Source organism: Meriones unguiculatus, chromosome 2 (assembly GCF_030254825.1).
Source record: "Meriones unguiculatus strain TT.TT164.6M chromosome 2, Bangor_MerUng_6.1, whole genome shotgun sequence".
Classification (NCBI taxonomy): Eukaryota; Metazoa; Chordata; class Mammalia; order Rodentia; family Muridae; genus Meriones; species Meriones unguiculatus.
The window spans coordinates 96753390-96781003 of record NC_083350.1 but is presented as its reverse complement, the minus strand read 5'-3'; the positions used below and the strand labels follow the sequence as shown (position 1 = coordinate 96781003).

The 27614-nt window shown below is 40.6% G+C and overlaps 1 protein-coding gene and 1 pseudogene across 2 annotated transcripts in view; one reads left to right on the top strand and one right to left on the bottom strand.

Annotated features, from left to right (window-relative positions):
- The window catches only part of Utp20 (UTP20 small subunit processome component), an 87158-nt gene that overhangs the window by 26883 nt on the left and 32661 nt on the right, over positions 1-27614 (top strand). For both annotated transcript variants that reach the window (XM_021640076.2, XM_021640075.2), the window contains exons 20-29: positions 2251-2330; positions 2531-2774; positions 7568-7753; positions 10378-10468; positions 11237-11322; positions 11845-11970; positions 14657-14823; positions 16404-16612; positions 19716-19859; positions 20512-20591. In XM_021640076.2, coding sequence (XP_021495751.2) covers positions 2251-2330; positions 2531-2774; positions 7568-7753; positions 10378-10468; positions 11237-11322; positions 11845-11970; positions 14657-14823; positions 16404-16612; positions 19716-19859; positions 20512-20591 — 1413 coding nt within the window. The remainder of the gene's footprint in view (positions 1-2250; positions 2331-2530; positions 2775-7567; positions 7754-10377; positions 10469-11236; positions 11323-11844; positions 11971-14656; positions 14824-16403; positions 16613-19715; positions 19860-20511; positions 20592-27614) is intronic.
- Positions 23503-25315, bottom strand: LOC110550295 (zinc finger protein 431-like; annotated as a pseudogene).

Genomic DNA, 27614 nt, shown 5'->3' with positions numbered 1-27614 from the left:
GCTGGAGGGTTTTCTTTTTACCTTATGATGGTGTTTGTATAATGAAAAGATAAAATAATTATATACTTTTATTTTTGCATATTAAGTCACTGAGCCATACTTTAAAAATAAGGACTTTTCAGAATCTGAGCTGTCTAGCACGCACACACACACACACACACACACGCGCGCAAATTCCTTTAACTCTAACAAGTAATTTTAGTAGTCAGAAAAATAGCATATGCTGTGGCTGAGATTTAGAAATCTGTCCTTTTACAGATGTATGTCCTTGATGCTTTACTCTGGTTTGTGTCAGACCAGAAAATATGTCATGTGTCATGTATTTTCTGGTGTTATTAGTTCTTACTTGACAGAAGCAGAATAAATAAATTCCTTTCCAATTTTGAACCAATTTGTCTGCTTTTTACTTCCTTTTAGAGCCATCAAACACATGTAGTGAAAATAAATGGCTTTTGACTTCAGTCTGGTATTTTGTTTTGTGTTGTTTTGATTTTTGGGGTCTTCAGAAGATAGGAAGTGACATATGTGTAATCAGTGGTCCATTATCAGAAATGTTGGCTCCTAAATCACTGAATGCTTTTAATGTCTCTCCATAGTGGCTAGGCTATTTTACTCTTGGGGTCTCTATTCCATGTATAATATAGACCATCTGTAGTTGTCATATCTAGTAAAGTTTATGTATATTAGAACGTTAATGGGAAGCCAGGTGTGATGCTGCACACTTGTAATCTCAGGATTCAGGAGATTAAGGCAGGGAAGATTACATATGTGAAGTTAGTTTGGGCTACATAGTTATATGTCTCATGAAAGATGAGGACGAAGGAGAAGGCAATTAGGAGAAAGATTAGGACAGGAGGAGAAAAGAAAGGAAAATTAATGACTAATAGTAGAGCAAACTTAAGACTGTTGTTGTAGGGGCTTCAAACTGAAAACAAACAACAGACAAAAATAACCCTATATGATTCATTTCATTAAGTTCTGAAAAGTCTTTGAAACAGATTCTAACTGTATAGTCGTGGCTGGCCTGGAGCAGGCTAGCCTCAAACTAACATGGATCCTCTTGCCTCTGCCTCCCAAGTGATGGGAGGTATGCCACACATCCAGCTGAAAAGTGTATCTCAAATATGTTAGTGGATGTTATTTGAATTAAGGTGCAAGGAAATAAGTATTTTTAAGTGACTTTGAATGCTATGGTTGTTTTCTGTCCAGTAACTTCCTTTTCTTAATGGGCCGTACCTCACATACTGTCTTACTTAGCTTTGTCAACTTGACCAAGCACTGAATCACCTGAAGAGAGAGTCATTGACTAATTTTCTTTATTGGGTTTGTCTGAGGACTTGTCTTGATTGATCATTAATGTGAGAGGTCCCAGCCTACTGTGGGAAGCATAGTCCCTAGGTAGGTGAACTTGAGCTGGATTTAAGCCAGGGGTTAAGGCAGCAAGTGCTCCTCCATGCTTCCTGCGTCTAGGTTCCTCCTTGGGTTCCTGCCCTGACTCCCATCAGTGAATTGTGACCAGGAAGTGTAAGTTAAGTAAACATTTTCCTCCCTAAGTTGCTGTGGTGTCACACCAACAGACAAGAAAAAGTAGGGGATATAACTTGCTCCATCTTCGTTATTGTGTCTTTAACATAAGTCTGCCCAACTGGATATGGTAATTCATGCCTGTATCCCAGCACTCAGTGGTAGGGCCAGTGGAGGTGAGTTTGGGGCTTCGTAATGGGTTCTAGGCCAGCTTAGGCGTCATAGCCAGCTTAGGCGTCATAGAAAGGCTGACTCAGCCTCATCAACAACAAAACTAAATAGTTTTACATGTATCTGCTTATAATTTATAAATAAAATTCTGTAGTCTTTTATGACTATAAAAAACGTTCCATGGGCTCGCAGAGTGGTTCAGCAGGTAAAAGTTCTTGCTACACAAGGTCAATGACCTGAGTTCAATCCTTGGATCCCACAGTAGAAGGAGAAAACCCAATTCCCCAAATTATCTGACTCCTCTAGCCTCTACACACACTGGCACATGTATGCCCACACTCATTCCTATGTATATCATGCACACAATGGTGTAATGATAAAATAGTTTGTGCAGTGTAGGCCGTGTGTAAACAACAGAAAAGTGTGAAGTGTGCTTTAACCTCGTGTTGAAGGCTAATTGAATTAACATTGAGTTAATTCTCATTCATTTTTCTAGTGGGATATCTCACTAAAGACAATACTATGTCATGTGAATTTTTGATTGTTTTCTCTTAGTTCTCATGCCTATGGAATGGAAAACAAGCAATTCTGGAATGTCTGCTATGAACATCTAGAAAAAGCAGCTACACATGCTGGTATGAGCAGGAGTCTCGGGTTGGGGCCGCCAGTGTTTATTTAATTGCTTAAGTTTTATTGTGTTTTATGCATGAACCTGGGACTCTCTGATAAAGCTCTGAGATGGGTTGCTGCCTTCTTTGTGTTACTAGAAAACAAATTTCCTCCCTTAAGGAAAAGGCATTAGGGTGACTTTTTTTTTTTTTTTTTTCTCTTGCAGAGAAAGAACTGCAGAAGGATGTGAGAGATGAGGAGCAGGCCACTGGAGATGAAGGCTGGGAGCAAACCCAGGAAGGAGATGTTGGTGCTCTTTACCAGCAGCAGTTAGCACTGAAAACCGACTGTCGGGAACGACTAGACCATACCAACTTCCGATTCTTGCTTTGGCGAGCTCTAGCCAAATTTCCGGAGAGAGTGGAGCCAAGGTCCAGGGAACTCTCCCCACTTTTCTTGAGATTTATCAAGTAAGTACCTAGGACTATGCCCCTGGCACTGTGTGAGAGTAGGGGGATCAGCCTCCCCTACTGCTGAGTGAGGACTTTGCATTTCTGTTATGTTTCAAATCACTGTCATGTCTACAAGGCACTTCATCCCACAGGTAAACATTAAACTAGTTTTGCTCACCATTTAGTTTTATATGAATCAACATACAAATGGTGCTAATAAAAATAGGTCAGGTTACCACAGAAGAGGGGTCATGTTGAGTTTGATCAGTATACAAAGGCCTTATTATTTCTTGCCCTGTTCATTGTTTTAATACTTGTCTGGAAGTGAAAGGTTTTTCTTTTTCTTTTTTTTGTCCAGTGACATAACCATGTCTACTGTTTTAGCGTCTTGATGCTGAGGGTTGTGCTCTTGAAGAAGAATAAGAGCTTTCTGAGGCCTTGTTTTGTTTTGAGTGTGTGAGTATGAGAGTCGTGATAGCTTTGAAATTCAAACAAGGATGTGTTGTGCCGAGTAGAACTGAACAATAAGTGTATGTTCTGGTGTGCTTCATTACCTGGGAAGAAGGTACAGGGTTAGGTTGAGCAAGACATAGGCCACAGCATGTTTAGCGTGCTCAGAGGACAGTAGGGAGGTTCAGGTGACCGCTGTAGCATGGTCAAGGAAAAAGTGGCTGGAAATAAGAGCAGGACGTCAGCACTGTAGGCTTGTGATAGGAGTTTGCCTCTGCTGTTGGAGAACAGGGGTGCTGATACAGAAGCAGGTGCTGTTTGAGAATGGAATTGAGAATACCAGTGGTGAGGGGAGAGAGGTCAGTCAGAGGAGATCACAGGTGTGAGCAAGGTTAGCAGGTTGCCTGCCCAAAGTTGTAGTGCTAAAGATGGATCTTTAAAAAGAATTCCAATTTTGGAGAAAAAAAATCTGAACAGATTCTAACCAGCTCAGCTTGTATGATTTGGAGGAACAGAAAGGAATGAAAATGAAAAACAGAAAGGAATGAAAAATCTGTCTCTCTCTCTCTCTCTCTCTCTCTCTCTCTCTCTCTCTCTCTCTCTCAATTTAGCCTGAGCAGCTAGGAAAGGCAGGTCACTGCCTATTGGGGTAAGGGAACACACAAGCTGCTGGTTTGTTTATTTGAATTTGTGTTAGGTTTCTTTGCTTAATCTGGATAGAAGTCTGGTCAAATGAGCTCTAGGGAAAGTGCAGAAGGAAAATGGAATCTTGAGTTCCTGTAGTAAGATGTAGACTATTGTAGGATATTTGATCCCATTGTGAACCCTGAGATTATGAACTGTAAAAACCTGTTTCTAGTTCTGGAGTGGCTCAGCCCTAGCACACACCTTTAATCCAAGAGCTAAATAAAGTCAACCCTCGGTCAAGAGGTGGAGCAAAAAACCAGCTGGCAGGGATTAAACAGAAAGGAGGGACATTGAGAGAAGATGTTAAGACATTTTGGACAAGAAGAAAGAGCTTTAAGCTTTTTGCGTTTGAGCTTTTGGCCTTTTCCTCCTTGGGCTGTCAGCTGAGGTAGCAAGCTTTTGGCTTTGGGCTTTTGGGTTTGTTTTTTTTTTGTGTGTGTTTTTTGTTTTTTGGTTTTTTTTTTTTTTTTTTTGGCTTTTTCCTTCTGGATATGAGCTGAGTAGGAAGGTCAGCTGGGTGCTTTCTCTGCCTTTCTGAGCTGGCAGGTTTTCACTCCATCATGTGGATCCTGAATTTTCACTAGTAAAATTGAAGAATTTGGGATTTTCTTTCCTTTTAACAACAGGATTGAGGGGGACTGTAGGCAGAGAGGGCACTTCTGTTGATGGTTTTGTTATTCAGAATTGAAACAGCATATACATAAATACTGTTGTTACAAAAGATCAAGGAAGGCAGAGAAGCTAGGTGTCATGGTGCACATCTTTAATCACAGCACCCGGAGGCAAAAGTAAGTGGATTTCTGTGAGTTGGAGGCCAGCCTGGTCTACATAGCAGATTCCGGGTCAATCAAGCTTCCTTAATGAGAGCCTTTTTTAAACAAACAAACAAATGAAAGAGTGCAGGGAGGAGGAGAAATAGGTGCTAGGAAAGGTTAAAGCAGACAAGACATGCACCAAGTCAGTGGTGGAAAAATATAAGGTCTGTCTTAGTTAGGGTTTCTATTGCTGCAACAAAACACTGTGACCAAAAAGTGAGTTGGGGAGAAAAGGGTTTGTTTGGCATATACTTCTATATTGCTGTTCATTGTAATCGGTCAGGACAGCGACTCAAACAGGGCAAGATCCTGTAGGCAGGGCCTGGTGCAGAGCCCTGGAGGATGCTGCTTACAGTTGTTGGCTCCAGTAAAATAAAAAATAACCCAAACAGTCTTCCTTTAAAATAAGAAAATCAGGTCACAGTCAAATCAAATCAAAGTAAAATCAAATTCCAACTGTCCAGTGTCTGGGATCCACTTACGATCTTATGGGATCCTTCAAAGGACTTAGGTCACTCCTCCAGCTCTCATCTCTATAGCACACACAGCTTGTCTTCTGGGCTCCAGCTGGCTCCCCTCCACTGCTGCTGTCCTTGGTAGTTGTCTCCTGGTGCGGCATGTCTGTACTACCAGGGTCTTCTGTTGCTGGCCTTCACTTTCACCAGAAGCCTTTCAGGCTCTCTTCATGGTGCCAAGCCTCAGCTTCTTTGCATGACCCCTGCAGTTTTGACTTTCACTGAAGGCTGTACCTTTACCAGTGGCCTCTCCTGGCCTCTCATACAGCCAAGCCTCAGCTCCTCTCCATGACCCCTTCAAGCCTTCAAAACCATTATTACCTGAGTGACTTATGCATTACCGAGTTTGGCTATCAGCATGAGGTACAACCTTGGCTACCTCTGGAACACAACTTCTCTGTGTTCCCAGGAAACACTTTCTAGAAGACTTCACCCCGGTGATGCTGGTCTCTTAATCATGGCTAATTTCTTAGCTCCCCCTAACCAGCATCAATTGTTCCAGTAACATAAATGTTTCACTTAAGTAGTAGCTGCTCAATTGTTAATTGTGTCTGACTCTTCAGCTTCAGCTAACTAGAACCACAAAATCTCAATTCAAAATAGCAAATGGCCCTGATAGTCTTTAAATTTCCCTCTGAAACTTCACAAGTCAAGCTTCCATCTTCCAAACTGTTCTCAACATTCTTATTTTTCAAGCTCTTCAAGAACTTTTCATTGACCTCTCAACACTCAATGGCTTTTCTATGTATTTATTTACTTATTTTCTTTTTTTCTTTTTTTGAGATAGGATTTCTCTGGGTAGCGTTGGCTGTCCAGGACTCGCTTTGTAGCCCAGACTGCCCTTGAACTCACAGAGATCCACCTGTCTCTGCCTCCCTGAGTACTGGGATTACAGGAATGCACCCAGCTCCACTGAGTTACTTTTCTAGCCCGAACTTCCCAAATCCTTCCATAATCCTCCCCAAAACATGGTCAGGTCTGTCTCAGCAAGACCCCAGCAATACCATACTTCTTGTACCAGCTCCTGTCTTACTGACACAAAGCTACCCCATAATTCTGTGTGGGGGGTGAAGATTGTTTATTGTTTTCTCTTACACTGTGTTGGAGGCCTTAAAGAAGCGTCAGCTGTTTTGCAAGGTAGCTAGGGCTGTGCCCAGGAAAGTTGAGTTTGTGTTAGTAGACTATGAATGCCCCACTATATTAACTTAAGATAAATAATATGTAATACCACCCTTTCATTTTAGGATAAAGACCTTTCTGTAAAGATACTGTGGAGTGTAAGAACAGAAACAGAAGTGGGTCAACCACGTTAGAGAAAGACTTATGGGCTGCAACAGAACCTAATACTAATGTTTGGGTATAAATAGGTGGCACTGTTTGTTTTATGTGCTTTTGGGTAAAATCTTTGCCCATTTGACTGAAATGAAGCATCTTTTTCCTTTTTCTTTCCCTAGTAGTTTTATAGTTTAGGAGTCTTTAATCCACTTGTCTGTTGAGTCCTGTAAGTGATGAGAGACAATCTAGTTACATTCTTCTGCACATGTCTATCCATTGGCTCCTGTGTCACTTACCAAAAAGGTTGCCCTTTCTCCAGAGTTTTCAGGGTGTTAGTTATTGAAAGGCCGGTGGCTGGCTGTGGGTCTCTTGTTATGCTGTGCTGTTTTTCGTTTGTTGGGAAATTAGGTAATGTTTCTGACTTTACTACCTTTTGCTTGCGATTGCCTTGACTATTTAAGATTGTAGTACTGTATTTTTGAAAGGACATTGGCAAAGTAGGAAAGAAATACGGTCCTAATATCTTCTAACGATCTTTTGTTATAGTCCACTTCTGAGCAACTGTGCTTCCAGAGACAAGGAGAGCGATTTTACTTCAGTCCAGAGTAGACATTTCAAATCTTTTCAATGATGTAGTAATGAAACAGACTGTCTTCTACAATTAGTGCTTAGCTTGTCAGTGAGAAAGACTAAAGGAAAGAGACCAGCGTAGGGTCTGGAGAGAAGGGTCAGTGTTTAAAAGAGCACTGGCTGCTGTTCCACAGGTCCAGGCCTCAGTTTCCAGCACCCACATGGTGCCTCACAGCCATCTGTAGCTTCAGCCCAGGGGAAGCAACACCCTCCTGATCACCGTGGGTACTAGTACATGTGTGCTGCACAGACACGCATGTAGTCAAAGCACCCATCACACAGAATATAATAATTTAGGAACACTAGTATAGAAGTAGCTTGGCTAAGGAGCCACATGTGAGCATGTGTGTGCATGTGTGTGTGTTCCCATTTACCAAGGATGCCTTTCTGGTGACACACTCTCCTCACTTGTGTTGCTACCACGTGCTTCCTCCTACAGCAATGAGTATTATCCAGCAGATCTGCAGGTTGCTCCTACTCAGGATCTGCGCAGAAAAGGCCGAGGAGCAGTGGCCGATGAAGTAGAAGAGGAACATGCTGCTGGAGAAGATGAAGAATTGGAGGAAGAGATTATGCCCACAGATGAAGCACCCCAGAAGAAAAAGACAAGAAGGGCTGCAGCAAAGTGAGTTCCCCGTCATCACTGATCATGGAGCTGAGCTTCTGAGGACAGTGTTGCGGTCTCCTCTTTCCACCTGGGAAAGAGCTTCATGAAAGACGGACTTCTCAGATAATTATTGACATACAGTGGGGCATTTTCCTGAGATTTTTCTGAGAATTTCGTCACTGTTTAGACATTCCTACTCTGAAACATGCTGGTGCCAGGCATTGAGAAACTGGCTGTAGTTTCTGTGACACCAAAGATAAAGGCAGACTGAATTATACAAGTGACATTTATTGAGGATCTCCTGGCATTGGTGCTGCCCAGGACCATACATCTGTCAGTATGTCCCAGTCAATTGCAAGTTGCAATCCTGGATCTCTCTGCCTCTTTTTTTAGTCCCTTGGGCACCATGAGGACTATGGTTTTAGAGCAATTACTAGCTAGTTTTTCTTGTTTCACCACAGACTCTTAGGATTTGAGGATTCTTGGTATGGTTCCTTTTTGTCATGGTTCCTTTTGAAGATGAGAGAGAGCATTGCAGGCGAGAGTGCTGAGGTACCCTAGGTGTTTGTGTGCCAGGGTAGCAGGCATCAGAATCTCCTGTCAGCACTTCCCTTTCCCTTTGCCTTAGCCCCTTCTAGTTACTTTTTTCTTGTGCTACAGTATCTTCCAGCTCTCATGGTTATTCATTTACCTACATTGTTCTAAGCTGTGAAAAAGAAAAGAAAAAAAAAGAAGCCTGTTTTCAGAGGCTCTTTGAGTTTACCTGAAGATTGTTTACACTGAGAGTCTGATCCCCAGGCTAGTACTATTTTGAAACTTTTCAGCCTTACATGTTGTATGTTTCAATGATAGCCATTTGAAAATTTATCTATGTGGTAACCAGCCAGTGCCCTTTGCTAAGTGCATGATTGCAAAGATGAATTGCAAACATCTGCAGTCTAAGAGTGTCAAATGGCTGGTCAAACATTTTTATAGGGTTTATGGGAGCACTATAAAGAATTATTTCCTTCTACCTCAAAGACTGAGGCAGAGACTCAGAGGAGACCTTCTACAGAGGAAAGGATACCTCTGCTGCCGAGAGATGAAAGCTCACCAGCCTTGGAGAGGGAAGGACCTAGCAACCAATGGAGATAGTGTGTAAAGCACAGGCCCAGGAAAAGTCATGGCCAAGCTGTATGTAACTGTAGTTCCTTGTTGTTCTCTCCTCTGTTTCCATTAGCATAATCCCTAGCAAAAGATTAGTTCTAGGAATGTGTTTGCTGAACAAATGAATAAGCCATTTCTCTAGTTACACCTTGTCCTTTCTCACCCCTGGACCTGCACACATGTTCCTGCTTCTTTCCAAGTGCCCTGGCCTCATTTCTACACACTGAGAGAATCTTCTCATACTTGAAGATGAAATTCTAGTTCTTCACTGAAGTTTTTCTGTTATCTTAAGTGATTTCAGATTCTCATAACCAATCAGAATTTGTATCCTGGAATCCCCACTTGCTTTGGATTTCAGCTCTTTACAGCTTTTATGAATACCGTAAGGGGCTTTCATAATCCCTAGGGTCTACAAGTAGTAGTCTCATTAATAACTGCCTTCTTCCCTGTCCTTTGAAGTGTTCTGAAGAAACGTGTCTAAAGAAATGAAGAGGTGCTAGGCATGTAGCTCAGTTGGAAGAGTGCTTACCTAGCATGCAAGTGGCCCTGGGCTCAGGTGGCACTTCATGAGCCAGGCATGGTAGTGCACACTTACAACCTCAACTTGGGAGGTGGACATAGGAGGGTCAGAAGTTGAAAGTTGACCTCAGCTATCTATACAAGGGCAGTCCTTTTGGAATAAATAGATAAGCAGAAAAAATGAAATTCTGTGAGGATTAAGCCTGTGTGTTAATTCATCTACTGCCTGTACCCAAACGTAGAATATTGCTTCCAGACACCGTTATTGAGGGTATGAATTAACTGTGCTGGCTGTGTAGCACTTGCACATACCTTTAATCTCAGCACAACCTGTATACCAAGATCGTGAGACCCTGGATGGGGTTGGGGGTAGTGAATGAATTGATAATGAGACCCTCAGCCCTGTCTCAGTCTACGCATTGCTTCCTAGAGCCCATGTATTAGGACATGAGGTGGACACACCTTCTCGGTCTGCTCTAGTAGATGATGTGCTTTGTTCTAGACAGGACTGTCATCCTCTTAACTTACAGTCACAGAGCTTTGCTGTTTGTTCTGTCCTTTGTGTAAGCAGAAACCATTGTCACATAAACTTGGTTGCATGCCATCACTGTTCTGTGTCCTGTGAGTAAGGGTGAATTCTGCCACGTCCTTGCCTGCCTAGCAAAAGAATAAGTCCCCAAGTCACCTGTGCTAACCCTCTGGGGGCACATTGTTCTAGCCACCTTCTTCCCAGTTTTGGTTTAGGTCTATGCACAACCTGAAGATTTTCAAGGGTGCAAAGCCTGGATTGCAGGGAGAGGCCTGCCTGAGATTTGAAGTTTCCAGAAATAATTTTTTAGTCGTTAAAATGGGCTTAGATAATTAACAGCAGACTTATGGGTGGAATATTCAGAGTATTTGTTAGAGAGTAAAATTGCGGCAACATTATTTAAAGGTGATCTCTTTTTATTAGTACAGTAACTTCTTGTTTTGTTTAGGCAGCTAATTGCTCATTTGCAAGTCTTCTCCAAGTTTTCTAACCCACGGGCCTTATATTTAGAATCCAAATTGTACGAGTTATATCTTCAGGTAAGCCAAATAACTTCTGAGTACTTTAATTCTTGCAAACTTTTCTCACCTTTTCTTTACCAGTTTTTGTTGGTTGTGGATAGGGCCCATGTCTACATTTCAAGTACTGTTTTGTTTCTTTTTTGTTAATGGGCACACACTTAAAAAAAAATCATCTTGATGTACAATTTTACCTTGCACTAATTTAGTTGACTTTGAAGTTAACCTCAGTATGGAATGACTAATGCTGAGCAGCTGCATTAGAAGTAACAACAGTCAAGTCATAAGTTATATCATAGGAAAGGATTGCTGGCTGCCTGTCCTTTGAGTTAATTCAGCCATGGTGGGAACCCCTGCTTCTCAATCAGTTAGATGGAATGAGAATGGCCAAGTGAAATGGTTGTTGGCTGTAATTATAATGTACATCCCCCAACTCCAGAAAATATGGGAAAAGTGCAGTGCTACACACAGAGCAAGGACTAGGTGGTCATTGTAAGCCCACTGGGGAAATGGAATTTTCTTATGTGGATGGTGTTTTGGAGGAGCTTACTCTGCTCAACAGACTGTTCATGCTCTGCACATGAACAAAGGTTCACACAGAGAATTCAGGTCAAAGTGTCATTTTCCATTTTCTCTTTCTTTCTTTCTTTCTTTCTTTCTTTCTTTCTTTCTTTCTTTCTTTCTTTCTTTCTTTCTTGCTATACAGTCTTACTATTTGGTTAAACAAATTTTCTTGTGGTTTGTTTGTATATTACTTCATTAACTTATTCTGTAACATATCCTTTTCAGTTATTGCTACACCAAGATCAAACTGTGCAAAAAATAACCTTGGATTGCATAATGACCTATAGGCACCCTCATATCCTCCCTTACAGGTGAGCTATGTAAGCTAGAGGAGCATTACTTTCTTTTATCTGGATTCTCTTCTAAAATAATGTCTTAAAGGCCTGAGAATTTCCCCTCTTCCAAAGTAATCGTAACCATTTCCAGGCAAGAAATGAAAGCCAGAAGTATATTTCCTGAATTATCTTCTGTAGATAGCGAAGTAGAAAAGAGATTATTAATTTAAAAATAGTCTTGGAAAGTGGTAACACTTATCTATCCTTGTTAGCATAATTCCATAAAACCTTTGTGCTTACCTAGGAAATGGTACCCCCTAAGAAGTAAAGCTTTTGTGTCAGACACTCCTAAGCAGTGCAGTTATGGACCAACTAGTCCTTTCTGATCCATTTACCTCTTGAAATTTGAAGACATTCCTGTGAGGGTTGTCCTTCTGGATGTGAGCCTCAATATGAACTACTTAAAATATCATTTCAGTTGTGCTTGCAAACGTTGCTCTTCTGGTCTTTGGAAAATGCCCTGGTCTGAGTGACAATTTGTGCTGTGTCTGTTTAAAGGGAAAACTTACAAAGGCTGCTGGATGACAGAAGCTTTAAGGAAGAGATCGTGCATTTCAACATTTCAGAAGATAACACCATCGTGAAAACAGCCCACCGGGCAGATTTGTTTCCAATTCTGATGAGGTATTTATGCTATGTAAAAATGTGGATCAAAATACAGTGCAAATCCAGTTATGTGTTCCCCCCCCCCAGCAGGGACTATTTCATTTTGTTTTTTGTTTTCTTTAAATGGGATATCCTGTAGCCCAGGCTGGCCTCAAACGTTCTGTGTGGCTGGGCATGACCTTGAGCTATTGTTGGAATTTCAGGCATGCGTCACCATGCTTAGTTCTGTGCAGTACTGGGGATCAAACTCAAGGCTTTGTGCATCCTGAACAAGCACTCCACCTGCTGAGCCTTAGCTCCAGCCTCTTTTTCTTTTCTTTAATTGAATCTTTTGGACATTGACACTCAACTACACTAGTTCTTCCTGGGCACGTAATTGGAGAACAAAGTGAAAACAAAATATCCTTAGTTTCTGTCAGTGTCCTTTGACTCTTGGTTTTTTATGGATTGTTTTACTGTTGTGAGTGGTGAGGTAGGAAGCGTGTAGGAGACACGTCTCTTGCACTCATTGTGTCTCAGGAAGAGATGTTTATGTGAGTTTCTGCCCCTTTTTTTCCATGCAACTCAATTTTTATTTGAAAGCTTAGATAATGAAGTATCATTCTTTCTATATTTGGATATTTCACAGGATATTTCCTAAACATGAATGCAGTGAGTTTGGCAATTCAAAAAACAACAAAACAAATGACAAAACTTGTTTCAAATTACTAAATTGTAACAATCAAATGAATATTAGGGTTTTGGAAAGCTTCCGTTCCCGTGAACTTAAACCATCCCAGTAACTTGAAAATGCGTTAATTAGCAGGCCTCTTCTTTACCTTTCCAGTGCGATGTGCCAGCCTTTGACATTTCTTCATGGCTTGTTCAGCCACTGTTTTCCAAGTAACGGATGCACGCTAGAGAATCAGTGTGAGCAATTTTAGTGAAACAAAGCTTACAGAGTTTGTTGATAGTTTCATATTCCATATTGCAGACAAGTACCATTTGTTGAGATTTTTGTGCAGCATCAAAATGAAGTAGCCACAATTTTTTGGGAACTTTCTTTCTTCCTGCCTCCTCTAACACGGATGGGTTTTCTCTGTTCCAGGGGACTGGACGAATACATGTTGTGTGCATCTGGGCGTCTTGTATGATGCCAGTCAAAAATAAAACAGTGCCTCTGGTCTCACTAGACTAGAGATAGGATTATTTTTTATTAAAATAGTATTTATATTAACATGTGGTAGAAATGTTTTGCATCAATGAATTCATAAAACAGTATTTTTAAAATTGCTCAGTGTTAATTTCTAAAAATAGTATCTACCACAGGTGAACTCACACAGAAGTTCTTTAGGCCTCTTAATAGTTTAAAGGTGTCTTAATGTAAATTGTTTTGAACCATATATTCAAGTTTTACGCGTTGTCAGGAAATTTTCTTACTAAAATTGGCTGCTGGCTGGGTTGCCTGCCTTTTATCCCAGTGCCCAGGAAAGCAAAGACATGCTTATATCTGAGTTTAGGGTCAGCCCGGTCTACATAGCAAGTCTCAGGCCACAGAGCTACAAAGTAAGACCCTGTCTCAAACAAAGTAGTACATTCCTGGGATAATGCTTCCTTGATCTGAAAGCATCCTTTGAGACTATGCTTAGAAATGTGACTTGAAGGCTCAGTGGGTAAGAGCACTTGGCGCTCTTACAGAGGACCCTGCAATTACCAGCTGTTCACGACTGCTAGATGGTCACAGCGGTCTGTAACTTTTGACCTCTGTGGCCACCAGGCACACACATGCAAGCAAAGCGCACACATGAAATAAATTAAAAATAATCTTCTAAAAATAAAAGAGAAATGTATTTTGAGCCTAGTGTGATACTACATGCATGTATCTTAGGAGTGAGGTTTAAGACCAGTGTAGACAGTACACTTAAGGAAGAAATGCTGTGCTTTATGTTTATCGCTGAGTCTACTGTATAGTTTTATTGGAGGGAAGGGAATGGAAAATGATGTTTCATGTTTATAAGCAACATTAGCGTTGATTTTTTTTTTCACTCATTAACTCAGCCATGTGTTACTTTTACCACCTTCCATAAAGAAAAAACAAAACAAAAACTATTTTCCTTAAAAGTTTAGACAACCTGCATGTGATTTTTGTTCTGTTTATTGTTTGTTTGGTTTGAGACGGGGTCTTATTGTACAGCTCTGGCTAGCTGTGAACTCACTACATAGATTAGGCTGGCCTTGAACTCACAGAGATCTGACTGCCTCTTCCGTGTGTGTGTGTGTGTGTGTCTGTGTGTCTGTGTGTCTGTGTGTCTGTGTGTCTGTGCGTCTGTGCGCGCGCGCGTACACGTAAATTTAATACCTTTTGCTGGTTTAGTTTCCTTTTTCCCAGATTTTAACTAACATCTTCTGGTTTCCTTTTTCTTTCACTTTTAATTTCACTTCCTTTCAATGTCTATATTATTTTCATTTTTCCTTGATTTACTTTACTGTTGACTCACCTGCTTTATTGCTTTTTTTTCTCTCATACAGTGAATTACCTTCTAACCTTTTTCTGTTTTCTGCTTCCTGCTAACCTTGTTTCACTATTTTTCAAAATACCTGTTTTCCTTTTCTCTTAACTCTACAATATATCCATTGAACTCTTTGGCTTTGCTCATTAGAGCCTTGTAGAAAGACAAGCAGCTTTGTTTAACAGCATATGGATAATGCTCTTTTGACTTTGCAGAATTTTGTATGGGCGGATGAAGAATAAGACAGGGAATAAAACCCAGGGGAAATCTGCCTCAGGAACCCGCATGGCCATTGTTTTGCGGTTCCTTGCTGGGACCCAACCTGAAGAGATCCAGTTATTCTTAGACCTGCTGTCTGAACCTGTGAAACACTTCAAGAATGGTAGTTACCCACTGCCTCCCTCACCAAGTGCACACCCTTTGTTGTGAAAGTCTGACGTTTCTGGACAGAAGTCTTTCTAACGGGGCTGTTTCTTCCCACCTTAGGGTTGTCTACACCTTGTGTTAGAAGACTGGGATTAGAAAATGTGTATTTTATTGTGCATCTCTATGAATGCAGTATGGTAAAACTTACCAATATATGAAGAATGTGCTGGACTAGTCTATGTAGTGAGTTAGTTCCATGTCAGCCAGGATATACAAGACCCTATTTTAAAGTAGAGAGAAAGATAGCATGCACAAGCAAGCAAGCACCAACCCCTGAGCAATTAAGAACAAATTGTAAACATTAACTGTACTTCTTTGGCGGTTTAGTTATTTATTTCTTCAGAGTTGCTTGCCTGGTGAGCCTATGAGCTCACCATATCCGCTGGTCCCAGATGCTCATGGGGCTCAGCTGAAGAGCAGTGGAGAAGTGTGTGTATAATAGTGCAGACAAAGCTCTGGTGTGTCTTCTGTCATCATGTGTGCTCTTTGCCATGACTAGAAGTGTTGAGCGATTACTTTGAACATAACGTTATCAAAAGCCCTTTGCAAACACCACTTCATGTTAAAACAAACATAGGAATTCTCATGTAACTGTCCCCATTTTACAAATGAGAAAACTGGTAGAGGTAGAATTTGAACTCAGACCTTTCTGACTCTAAGATCCTTTGCTCCAGTTCCAGAATTGATTGACTTTAGCCTAACATAAATATTTATTTGATAATATAATTTGTTTTGGTTCATAGATTTCCAGTCAGTACAATATCACCCTCTACAGGAAAATGACTGTAAGAGTACAAAGATTTTACTGGGTGGGTGGCCTCCAGGATAGGAGAGTGGATACAGATGACACAGGAAGTCTGGTGAAGGGTATACATCCCTCAGGCCATCGCCTTATCTCAGATGCTAATACAAAGCTTAAGCAAAATCAGTTCAGATCTTTTTAGCAAAATCTGCAATCAGTGTGGTAGTGCTTGTTTACACAGTACTGTTTTCATTTATTGGAATTATATGAGAAGAAAAGACATTTTATTTCAGTCTTCTAGGAATTTCATGCCTCTGCCAAACACAGCATAGCTCAGTAAGTCCAGTGTTCAGGAATAGCAATTTTTAAAAGTGGGTTAGCCAGGTGTGGTTATACACACTTTGAATTCCAACACTTGGGAGGCAGAAGCAGGTGGATCTCTGTGAGTTCGCAGACAGCCTGGTGTACATAGTGAATACCAGGAAAGACATATGAGACTCTGTCTCAAAAAAAATAGTAAGACAGGGTAAGATTTACACTCAGCACCAGCTCTCCAACTACTTTCTTAGCTTCATTTATTCCCTCAGTTTCCCTATCTGAAATGTGAACAGTAAAACCCAACTTATTCAGCTCACTGAGCATTTGTAAGACTTGAGAGATAAGATCTGAGGGAAGCATGTTGGCGCCTATCATCTTGCTAGAGAAGCCATGTTATTTAGGGAGCAGCAGATGACGCCCTCTGCTTCCTGCTAACCTTCATCAACAGCAGATGACGCCCTCTGCTCTGTCACTAGGGGAGTGCCATGCTGCAGTCATTCGAGCCGTGGAGGATCTGGATTTGTCTAAGGTTCTTCCGGTGGGGCGGCAGCATGGCGTCTTAAATAGCCTGGAGGTTGTATTGAAGAACATCAGTCATCTGATCAGCTCGTACCTTCCAAAGATCCTGCAGATCCTGCTGTGCATGACGGCAACCATCTCCCATATCCTCGACCAGCGAGAAAAGGTGAGAGGCGCCGACGCCATGCTTGCTGGGAGCGCTTGCTTCTCGCTGAAAGTCTATGTTTCTCTGGGGAGCTGGGTTGGAATCTGATCACTAATGCCTATCAAGGTTCAGTTTCCCTCTGTAACTCCTGTTGTGTGGAGAGAGCCGCCTAGAAGTAAGCGCGGAAGCCAGTGCCGCGTTTGAGTAGGTCCGAGGCATGATGAGCAGCTAGTTAGCTGACCGACAGCCGAGCAGTGAGTGCTCTTAAGTTTTTGTTTCCAGACCCGTTCTGTTGAAATAGGAGCACAGCTGTGAACTTTTGAGAACGTGGAGAAGCGGTTGTATATTACGATGCACTCAAGGCCTCTCGGAGCAGTTGGCATTTGAAGTAATGCTCAGCCTTAGATTTTGCCTTTTGACTCTGCCTGTTATTAACAGATGGGCATAAAATTTTAGTTTGTCAAAAATTCGTCTCTGTTGATTCACAGTCTGTTAGTCTACCTAGTGAACTGCCTTTTAAACGCTGTCTTAAGTAGAAATTGGCTGACAACATTTTAAGCTGCTGTTTGGATAGACATGATTACCCTTGATAATGAAATGTGTCACCGGAACGGACCCCCTCAGGCAGCACACTTACATGCGTTCTAAGAAGAGGTGGGCAGAGGTGTATACAACACAGTGAGTGGAAAGCACCCAGTCAGTGAGGCTGGTGATACGGCCTGCATTTATGTGCAAGTATGGCGTGGAGGGTAATAAAGGTACTGTTTTAGGCCAGTTGTGGTTGGGCATGCCAGTGGGATTTCCTTTAAGGAGGTGAAGGTGGGAGGATCAAGAGTTCTCGGCTAGTCTAGCTACACATTAAAAAAACAAAAAGAGTTACTATTTTATTCAGGTGTGCTGGCACACACCATTAGTCTCAGCACCCTGGAAGCAGAGACAGGTGAATCTCTTGAGTTGGGGGACAGCCTGGTCTACATGGTCAGTTTTATTACAGCAAGGTCTATATTTGAGACCCTGTCTCAAAAAAAAAAAAAAAAATACGCTGGTGCTTTGTGGGAAAGAGGCTTAGCTTAGAGAAGCCAAGAGTGACACCAAAAAGAGGCCATGGAAAATTCTCTATTTTTGCAAGTTTAGAGGAGAACATAAGAATTTCCATTTGTTCTTTAGAGCAACAGAAGTGACTGTGCACATGTTAAATCATGAAGGGTGACAAGTTTCATAGATGCGACTTTTGGACTTTTGATTAACTTAAAAGTTACTCAGTAATAGGCTTTGCTCCCAAGCCAACATTTCGTAACTCAGAGGATCATTTATGTAATTTCATGGTTCATTAGGTAGTGAGGTGTTAAGCTTGTCCACGGATGTGGAACTTCTTGCTTTTTTAACAAGTCCAAGGAGCTCCTTTGAGAGGCATAATGAATCATCTCATGGTGGTTTTGTCGAGTGTGTGTTGGAGTTACACTCTCTCTCTTTATGACTTTGATAGTCTTTGGGTGTTGGCTGACATGACGTGTGTGTATCATTAAAGTTGTAAATGTTTTTGTGGTGTTTGTACATTGAAGCAGTAGCCCATATAAAAATGTACATAAAGTGTACAACTGCCTATTTTCCGGGTTTTCCTCTGGCTTAATCAACAATTATGGAGTAAACTGGACAGTTGGAAATATAGTTCTGGAAATGGATAGAATGAGCCTGTCCTGCCCTGGGGAGAAGCAGGATTGGAGCAGAGTAGGAAGTCTATTTGAGGTCTTGTTTGCTAACACTGGTATGTTATTGGCTCCAAGTGTATGAGTGATAGCTTTTGTCTTCTCTCAAACTTTTTCAAATGCCATCACAGTGTGAGAGTGGGTGAGAGTGACTTGTAACCGTGTCACCTTCTTGTGTTTGTCTCATTTCCTCTGTAGCTTGAATAGTGAGGTGATCAGATAAAAGCAGAAGGTGTGTGAGGTTTCATGATTCTTGGGCTTATGTAGCAAAGGAAGAGTATCCTTGTTCATAGTCACTTGAATTTAAAATGAGTTGTTGCATATTTAGATGTCTCTGTTGATCATTGTTGGCTTTTTGTGGCAAATAACTTCCCTCCTAGTGTCATGGTGTCTTAGACATAAACTTACATTCACTTGTGGTGGCACACGCCTCTAATCACAGTGCTCAGGAGGCAGAGGCCAGGGTCTCTCTTGAGTTTGAGGTCAGCCTGGTCTACAAAGCAAGTCCAGAACAGCAAAAGCTACACAGAGAGACCCTGTCTCAAAAGAAAAAAGAAAAAAAAAAAAGACATTCACTACGTAAGAGGATATTTTGTCTTCCTAAGTTTCAAGATGATTCTTACATAAAGCTGAAAGTAAATAAGGTCATATAAAAATACTGTAGTTTAAATACCTAACAGCCACATTATATCGACCAGGTAGAAAGGTGATCAGGGTTGAGTCTTGTCTCATGTGTCAGGCTTTGGACATCGTTTGTGTGGAAAGCATCACTCGGATGCCCTGGTCTCTCCTCTCTGTCTAAACCCTTCATTAATTAAAAATCCAGTGGAAATTCTGCCTTTAGCATGTTTGTCCTTGCCAGGCTTGTAAAATTACTCATCTATAGAACTTTTCAGAATTCTCAGTCTTTCATATAAATATGGATCATGACTATAATGCTGGAGACTCAGTAAATAATTCTCCTTTGAGGCTGCATCGTGTTTTCACACCACACAGGGAAGGAGATGTGGGGAATGGTTAATGCCTGATGTGACTCGTGCTTCTCCACAGCTGTATCTGTTTATTATTGCTGCTTTATGCACAAGAGTGTTTTGGCCGTGTATATGTGCACCATGTGCATGCAGTGCCCTTGGAGGCCAGGAAGTGGCATCAGAGCCTCTGGAGCTGGAGTGAGACGGTCGTGAGCTGCCACGTGGGTGCTGGGGCACGAGCCTGGGTCCTCTGCAACATCAGCCCATGCTGTTAAACACTGAGCATCTCTCCAGCCCGAGTCTCCTCTGCCTGCTACATGAACAAGAGTGCCTCATTAAGGAATCAGTGTGTGTGTGTGTGTGTGCGTGTGTGCGTGCGCGCGTGCGCGCGCGCAGCGTTTGTTTGTATGTGAGGTATGGATGTTTGAAAAAGATCTTTGTTTGCAGATACAGCTGAGGTTTATTAACCCACTGAAAAATTTAAGACGCCTGGGAATCAAGATGGTCACCGACATCTTCCTGGATTGGGAATCCTATCAGTTCCGAGCAGAACAGATTGACGCTGTGTTTCATGGTGCAGTTTGGCCCCAGGTAAACCTTGACTTCCATGTTCTTTCTGGCTCCTTCTACTCCTTTTATTTTTTAATTCAGCATAGTCTGCCACCCAGACATGAATAATGCCTGCTTTTTTTTCTTACTGAAAGACTTATTTCTTATTTCTACAGGTTGTTAGAACACTTTGTTAGCCCCAAAGATTCAGAGTCAATTTTTAAATGTCATGGTGTTTATACTGAGGGTTTACTTGAATCTGGTTGTGTGCCTTAAGGAAAAGTGACCTAACTGTCATAGCTCCTTATGCTGACAAGCACAGGGGAAGGTACATGTGTTTGTCCTGCATTTTTTTTTTCCTGATTTCTCTGCTTGTGGCCAGTTGTCATGGTAACTGGTGTAGTTAGCTAGCTAAGAAGAAATATGGGAGAAACTTGATTTTGAGAACAGTTCCAGTAATTTGTGACCATTTGAAATCCCAGATTGCTGGTTCTAGCATCTAGGCCCTCCATGTGCCATTGCTGCCATTTTTCTGTTAACATTATTTTGTTGTTCTTTTCCCCTCCCTCTGTTCTTCATGATTGCTCTCTGCCCTGGCCTGTTTATTCCTCCACTGTGCTGTTCATCCTGCTTACTGGTTGTTTATATTTCTTTGTAAGTCTGGGTTTTATATAGCTTTTATTTGGTATCCTAGATCTGCAGGCTTGGATCTGAGAGCCAGTATTCGCCTACTCCCCTGTTGAAACTAATTAGTATCTGGAGCAGAAATGCAAGGTAAGACTTTTTCCTTCCTTTAAACGGAACAATGTTTTAGATCAGTGTAGTCAAAGCTGTTTTAAGGGCCATCTGCTATACAGTGCGTTACTTTCAAGTGCAGTCACAGCAGATAACTCAGTTGAATTAAAACATGAAAGATCTCAAGATACATTTTAAGAAAACTGATGGACTTAAAAAATATGTATGATGTATTGTGAGACAAATACTTACATATGTATTTGTCTGTGACTATGAAAAAAACAAATATCTAGGGTGCTGAGAAGCTTTATATTTATGAGGTGCATTGCAGTACACAGATACATCGTATAATATAAAGATTAGGATGAACACATGCACTTAAATAGTTTTTCTTTCTAGTAAAAACACTCAGTACCCTTTCTTCCGGCCTTTTAGAAAATATCCAGTACATTTAGCCTTGTCTGCTGTCACCCTGCAGGGTAGAGAATCCCAAAGCCCAGTGGCGCCCTGCTGCCCAGTGTTTCTCTGTCCCTTCTTCCATCCTGCCCTTCCCAGCCTCTAGTGACCACAATTTACTCTCAGCCTCTACATCAGGAGCTTTTCTAGAGTCCTGGGGAGCATGATGAAAGAAACCTAACTAACTGGGGCTTGAGTGGTCCAGAGCCGGGAAAGGAGGCTCATGTTCTCTGGAATATTTGAATAATTCACAATAAAAATGTTAAAATGGATAAAATTACATCCTGTAATGTGTGAGATAAATGAACATTGGGGTATATAAAGGCCAAAGCAGATGCCTAGGTATGGCAAGTGATCAGCACATTCCTCCAGTGTGTGGTAATTGCTTCAGTCATTTGATCTGACCTGGCCAGGGAAGAAGTCAAATAACAGATCCTACAAGGAATGGCATCACATAAATTTACTATGTTTTGGCGTGCTTTCCTAAAACTCAATGCTCATTTGTTCATTGATAGTTGATTGCATCTTTTTCTCACTTGAAATGGAGAATCCAGAAAGATCCTGTGAGCACCCTAGACTTTTTAGATCATTGTGTCCTTGTAAACTCCTAAGTATGCATGTAGCTCTTGTGTCAGGTAAATCTTTGATATTGATCTGGCAGCATTATTTAACATCCTGGCATTGGTTTTCACAGAACTGGTACCATACTGTATAACTAGTTTTGTTTTTTTTTTTAAATGATAAAAACAAATTTAAAAACTTTATTTTCTTGAAAATGAATATATTTATTATGTCCAAAATCAACAAATCTTTTACACACATAGGGCTTCTCTTTCCTATGAATTCTTTTCTACTTCTTGACATTAAGATGATATATAATGGGTTTAAGATTGATGGATTTACAGTAGTAAAGACATGGCTGTGCAGTTAAGACAAATTCATTCCCAGGACCTAGGTGTGGTTTTTGACAACTTCCTATAATTCCTGGTACAAGAAGATCCAATTGTCTGTTCTTCATGGAAACAAGAATGGACAGGCACATGAACATTCAAAGACACACTGAGATCACATACTGGAAATTAAGACAGGTTCTTAAACAAATATGTTTACTCATGAATGTTTTACTTGTGTAAGCATTCATTCCTGTGTAGGTATTGAGGCAACCACAGGCTTATCTACAGTTTTTCTTCATCATGAATTCCTTCATATAGCAGAAATCAAACATGTAGGTTTGAAGTCAGAGAGATGAATCCTTCTCAGTTGGTGGAATCATTTGGGAATGTTTAGGAAATGTAACCCTGCTGGAGGAAGTATGTTACTTGGAGTGGGCTTGATAGTTTTTCACCTGCATACCATTTGTAGTTCCCACTTTGCTTCATGCTGCAGGTTGAGGATGTCAGTTCCAAGCTTCCTACTTTAGCTGCCATGTGTGGCACCTGTGATACCCATTTGTAGTGACCCCATATCGCTCTGGAACCATAAGGCAAATTAAAGGCATTTGGAAGTTGCCTTAGACATTGTGGTTTGTCAAAGAAAAGGCACTAATACACACCCATAAATTTTACAACTGGATGATTTATTTCATGCAATTGAAGAGAATTTTGAAATCTAAAAGGGTTACTTTATGGTTTAAATTCATAGGTCTTTTGTCCATATGAGCTTTCAATTGGAAACAAAATAAGGATGGATGTCATAATGCATGAATACATTGTTGACACGTGTTAGAATTCCCCCCTCCCCCAAATACTCTTGTGTAACTGAATGCAAGTTGGTTGGTCAAAGATCTTAACAAATCTTTTATCCTAATAGATTTCCTTCAGAATGAGTCCTTTCAGGTTCTCAAAGACGACTGTGATCTACAAAGGCTTTAACTGGTTGCTCACAAGCTTTTACTCTTCTATAATGGTACCATGATGAACAAAACTTTACCATTCTGACTACTTTCATGGGGTTTCACTGCAGCCTGATTTCTCATAATTTGAAAGACTACTGCTACATGAAAAGGCTTTACCACATTGCTCATTCATAGGGTTTCACTGCAGTATGTGTTCTTTTATGTATTTGGAGATAACTGTGTTAAGAAAAGGCTTTATCACAGTGATTACATGTGTAAGGTTTCTCTCTACTATCTGTTCTTTTATATATTTGAAGATGACTGTAATATGCCAAACATGCAAAATTTGCATGTGGGATCATGCCAAAGAAATTTGTCCGAAGTATTACCTTTTAGATATCAGTGTCCATTTTATCATAAGGTGAATCTGAGTTTAAGTCCATAGTCCCCAAGAAAGCTGCAGACTTCCCAATTGCTAACCAGCTTTCATTATTCATCTTTTGTAGCCCAAAACTTGACGGTTCCATACCATGGCTTCTGTTTTCCTAATATAATGACTGCCCCAAACAATAGCTTCTCTTCCCTAAAACATAATACTTTTCCTAATGACAAAGGAACAAATGGATATGATTTGTTGGACTGTAAAAACTATATTTTGCATCAGCTGACATCATCAATGACATAAACAATTCCCATATCCCTAACCTGTTTGATAGAAAAAAAATCCATTGTAAGATGGCACAGATGTTTACAATTTTCAAGCTCAGAACCTCTGTAACTTTCTGGTTCAGTGGATGGGTAGGTGTCACAGTTCAGGTCCCAAGAATGTTATGTGGCCCTCATCAACCAGTAGTGCCTGAATGACAATAAATTTTTGCCATTTTCATTGACCTAGTGTTTGAGTTGTTTGGATTCAGTGGACTGAAAAACACAAAGGCCTTACCACATTCCTTATATTCACAGAATTTCTCTCCCGTATGAAACTTTTATGATGATGAAGAATACAGATATGTGCAAAGGCCACACATTTTAACACATTCATAAGGTTTCTCTCCAGTACAAATTCGTTCATGACGTTGAAGATTATACAAATGTGGAATAGCTTCACCATGCTAATACACTCATAGTCTTTCTGTCCAGTATGAATTCTTTCATGACTTTGAAGATGGTTTTTAAGAGCAAAAGTTTTACAACGTAAGGTTTCTCTCTGGTATGTGTTCTTTATGTCTTAGGAGATTACTATTACATGCAAAAGCTTTCCCACATTGGTTACATTCGTGTTTCTCTCCAGTGTGTATTCTTTTATGTATTTGTAGATTATCATGACATACAAAGGCTTTGCCACATTGATTATCTTCACAGGGTTTCATTTCAGTATGTGCTCTTCTCTTAGGAGATGACTGTTACTTAAAAAGCCTTTATAACATTGGTTATATTCTTAAGGATTTTCTCCAGGATGCATTTTTTTATATATTAAAAGATGACTGTGTTGTACACACTGATTACATTTAAGGTTTTTCTCTAGTGTGTGCTCTTTATGTTTCAGAGATTATTCTGAAATACATAGAATTCATCACAGTGGGTACATTCATAAGGTTTCTCTCCAGTATGTGTTCTTTCGTGTATTACCAGATGACTGTTATGTGCAAAGACTTTACCACACTGGTTACATTTATAAGGTTTCTCTCCAGTGTGAGTTCTTTCATGTATTAGGAGGTTATTGTTACATGCAAAGGCTTTACCACATTGGTGACATTCATAAGGTTTCTCTCCACTGTGAGTTCTTTTATGTATTAGGAGTTGACTTACATACAAAGGCTTTACTACGTTGGCTATTCATAAGGTTTCTCTCCTGTGTGAGTTCTTTTATGTCTTAGGAGCTGAGTATTATATGCAAAGGTTTTACCACTTTGGCTGCATTCGTAAGGCTTCTCTCCAGTGTGTTTTCTTTTATGGATTTGGACAGTACTCATATATGCAAAGGCTTTATCACATTCATAAGGTTTCTCTCTAGTGTGTGTTCTTTTATGTATTAGGAGACAACTGTTGTTTGCAAAAGCTTTAGCACATTGATTATATTTGTGGGTTTTATTCCAACATGAATTCTTTCATACATTTGAAATTCACTATTATAAGAATGGGCTTTACCATGTTGGTAACATTCATAGAACTCCGCACCAGTATGCGTTCTTTTATATGTGTGGGGACTACTGTGGTGTGCAAAGACTTTACCATATTGAATATCCTCAGAGGGTTTCTCTCCAGTATGACCGTTTTCATACCTTGCATGTCTTCTAGAACTTTGACAATACTCTTCAATAGTATTATCTTCCCAAGTGCAACCTACAGCAGTGAGGTTCCTGTAAGTCTCCAGCATCACATCCTTGTAGAGACTGTTCTGGGAAGGATCCAGCAAAGCCTACTCTTCTTGAGTAAAGTTCACATGCACATCATTGTAGGTCAATACATTCATGTTGCGACTTTGGAACTCACCTGAAATCCCCTCACAGCACGCAGCAGCTGCATTTAGACCAGAGCACACCAACCATTCAACCCTGTTCAGCTATATAGTAAACATGGAGCATGATCTATAACCAGTTTTTCTTTTTATTTATTTATTTTTTATTTTTTGCTTTTCATCATTTATGACTATGGTGTGAATATTTTCTTATTACTAAGTAGACTTCCCCTAAAACCCAAAAACATCATTTTCTTCATCTGTTTTTCACTAGTAGGAGAACCTGTTTGTTACTAGGAAAACACCTCACTTTACTTATTTCCCCATTTGATAAGGTGATTTTTATCTTACTTCTGAGCACTCATAATGGTGTTTTATAGTCATATTTGAGAAAGGTTTTATAGGGATATGCATAAACAAGCCACTAAGGGCTTTAGTCCAGGAAGATGCTACAGTACAGCTTGGCCTTTCTGTTTGGTCTCTTATTCAAGGTGCACATCCACGTTAGACATCATTTCATTCTGAAATTTCTTTCTTTCTTTTTTTAATGAGCACTTGCTGTTCCTCCAAAGGACTAAAGTTTGGTTGTCAGAACCCTTATGCTGTGCTTACCCTTGTCCAGCTGTTTCCCTTTCACATGTAGTACTCGCCTGAGAAATATCTCCAGGGAGCTGAAAGCCTTTATTAAAATCCTGACACACATATATCTAGTTGTATGTGAAAGAATTAATGAATAAATATGTCAAAAAAACTAATTCATAAGAATGCTACTCCTGCTGGCCAGTGGTGGCACATGCCTTTAATCCCAGCACTTGGGAGACAGAAACAGGTAGATCTCTGAGTTTGAGGCCAGTCTGGTCTACAGAGTAGATTCCAAAGAGTGTTGCTCTTTTCAAAAGCAAAATAACTAATGTTAACATAAACCTAGTGCCAGTGCTAGTTCGTCAGGTAAAGACACTGGCCACCAAGTCTGAGGACCTGTGTTATCCCTTAGATCCACACGGATGGTGGCAGGGTGAAGTGAGTCTAACAAGTTGCCCTCTGGCCTTCTACATGTACGACTCCGTAGCGTACTCACACACATGCACACACAAAAATAAATCAATGTGATAAAAACTGAAAAGAAAGCTACCACTTACATAGTTTTGATCAGATGTTAAAATTGGTTTTCCACCTATAGAAAAGTTTAGCGGTTTGTTTTTGTATTAATACAGTTAGAGCTGAACTGTATCTACTGTCTTTAATCTTACAAAGGGTAAATTGTCTCAGAAATTCAGAGGACTCGAGTTAGCTAAAACTTTCTCACTACCTAGTTATTCAAACTGAAACATTACTGAGGATGGAGACATGCAGTTGAAAATCATCATCTATGACCTGGGAGCTTTGGCACTGACTTAGCTGCTCTGGTTCTAATCACAGCACACACACACCATGTTCTTTGTCTCTTTCTTGCTTTGAGCCTTTTCAATCCCATAAGTCATTTTCTCACACCTGAATTTTACTCTCCCTCTTTAATTATCTGCCTAAAATTGTCAAAGAGCCGAGACCATTTCTCATTGGTTGGTACAGCTCCCTCCACAGAGTTCCTGCTCTTACCACAGACTTCTTTGGTACTTGCTGTGTGTCCAGCAGATAGTTGAAGTTTCTGATTAAGCATGGGGCATGTCCATTGTGTTGTGGGGTGTCTGAATCTCTGTATTTTCCCCTGTAAGATAGAAATAACAGAGCCTAGGGCTGGGAGATGGCTCAGGCAGTAAGACTCTTGCCCAGTAAGGTGAAAACCCAAGTAAAGGCAAACAGATGGGTGGCAGGGACAGACAGATCTATGGACACTTGCTGGCCAGCTGGCCCAGCTCACTTGGCAAAGTTCCATGCCAATGAAAAAACCTGTTTCAAAACAAAAAGTGGAAGATACCTGAGGATCAAACATCCATTGCTGTCCTCTGACCTCCACATGCTCCCACACATGTGAACAGACACAGAAATAACAGATGGACCTCTCTGTTCTGTCAAATATTTTTTGGACCAAAAGACATAGAAACAGTTCTCGGTTCATTTGCTGGTGCCAAGTATGTTAAAATACTCAAACTCTTTTCAGTGATAAATAATTGATCACATTAATTTACCCATTTTTTTCTAAAATTTATTTAATCTGTTTCTATGTGGAGGAGTATTGTAATTTTTCCTCTGAGTGCTTCATTATTAAGGATGGCTTTGTCATCTCCCAGTGACTGTGTTCTCTGAGCTGTATATGCCCACATATATGCAGCCATTGTCTCATGTTATAGTGCATGGATCTCTGTATGAGTTTGTA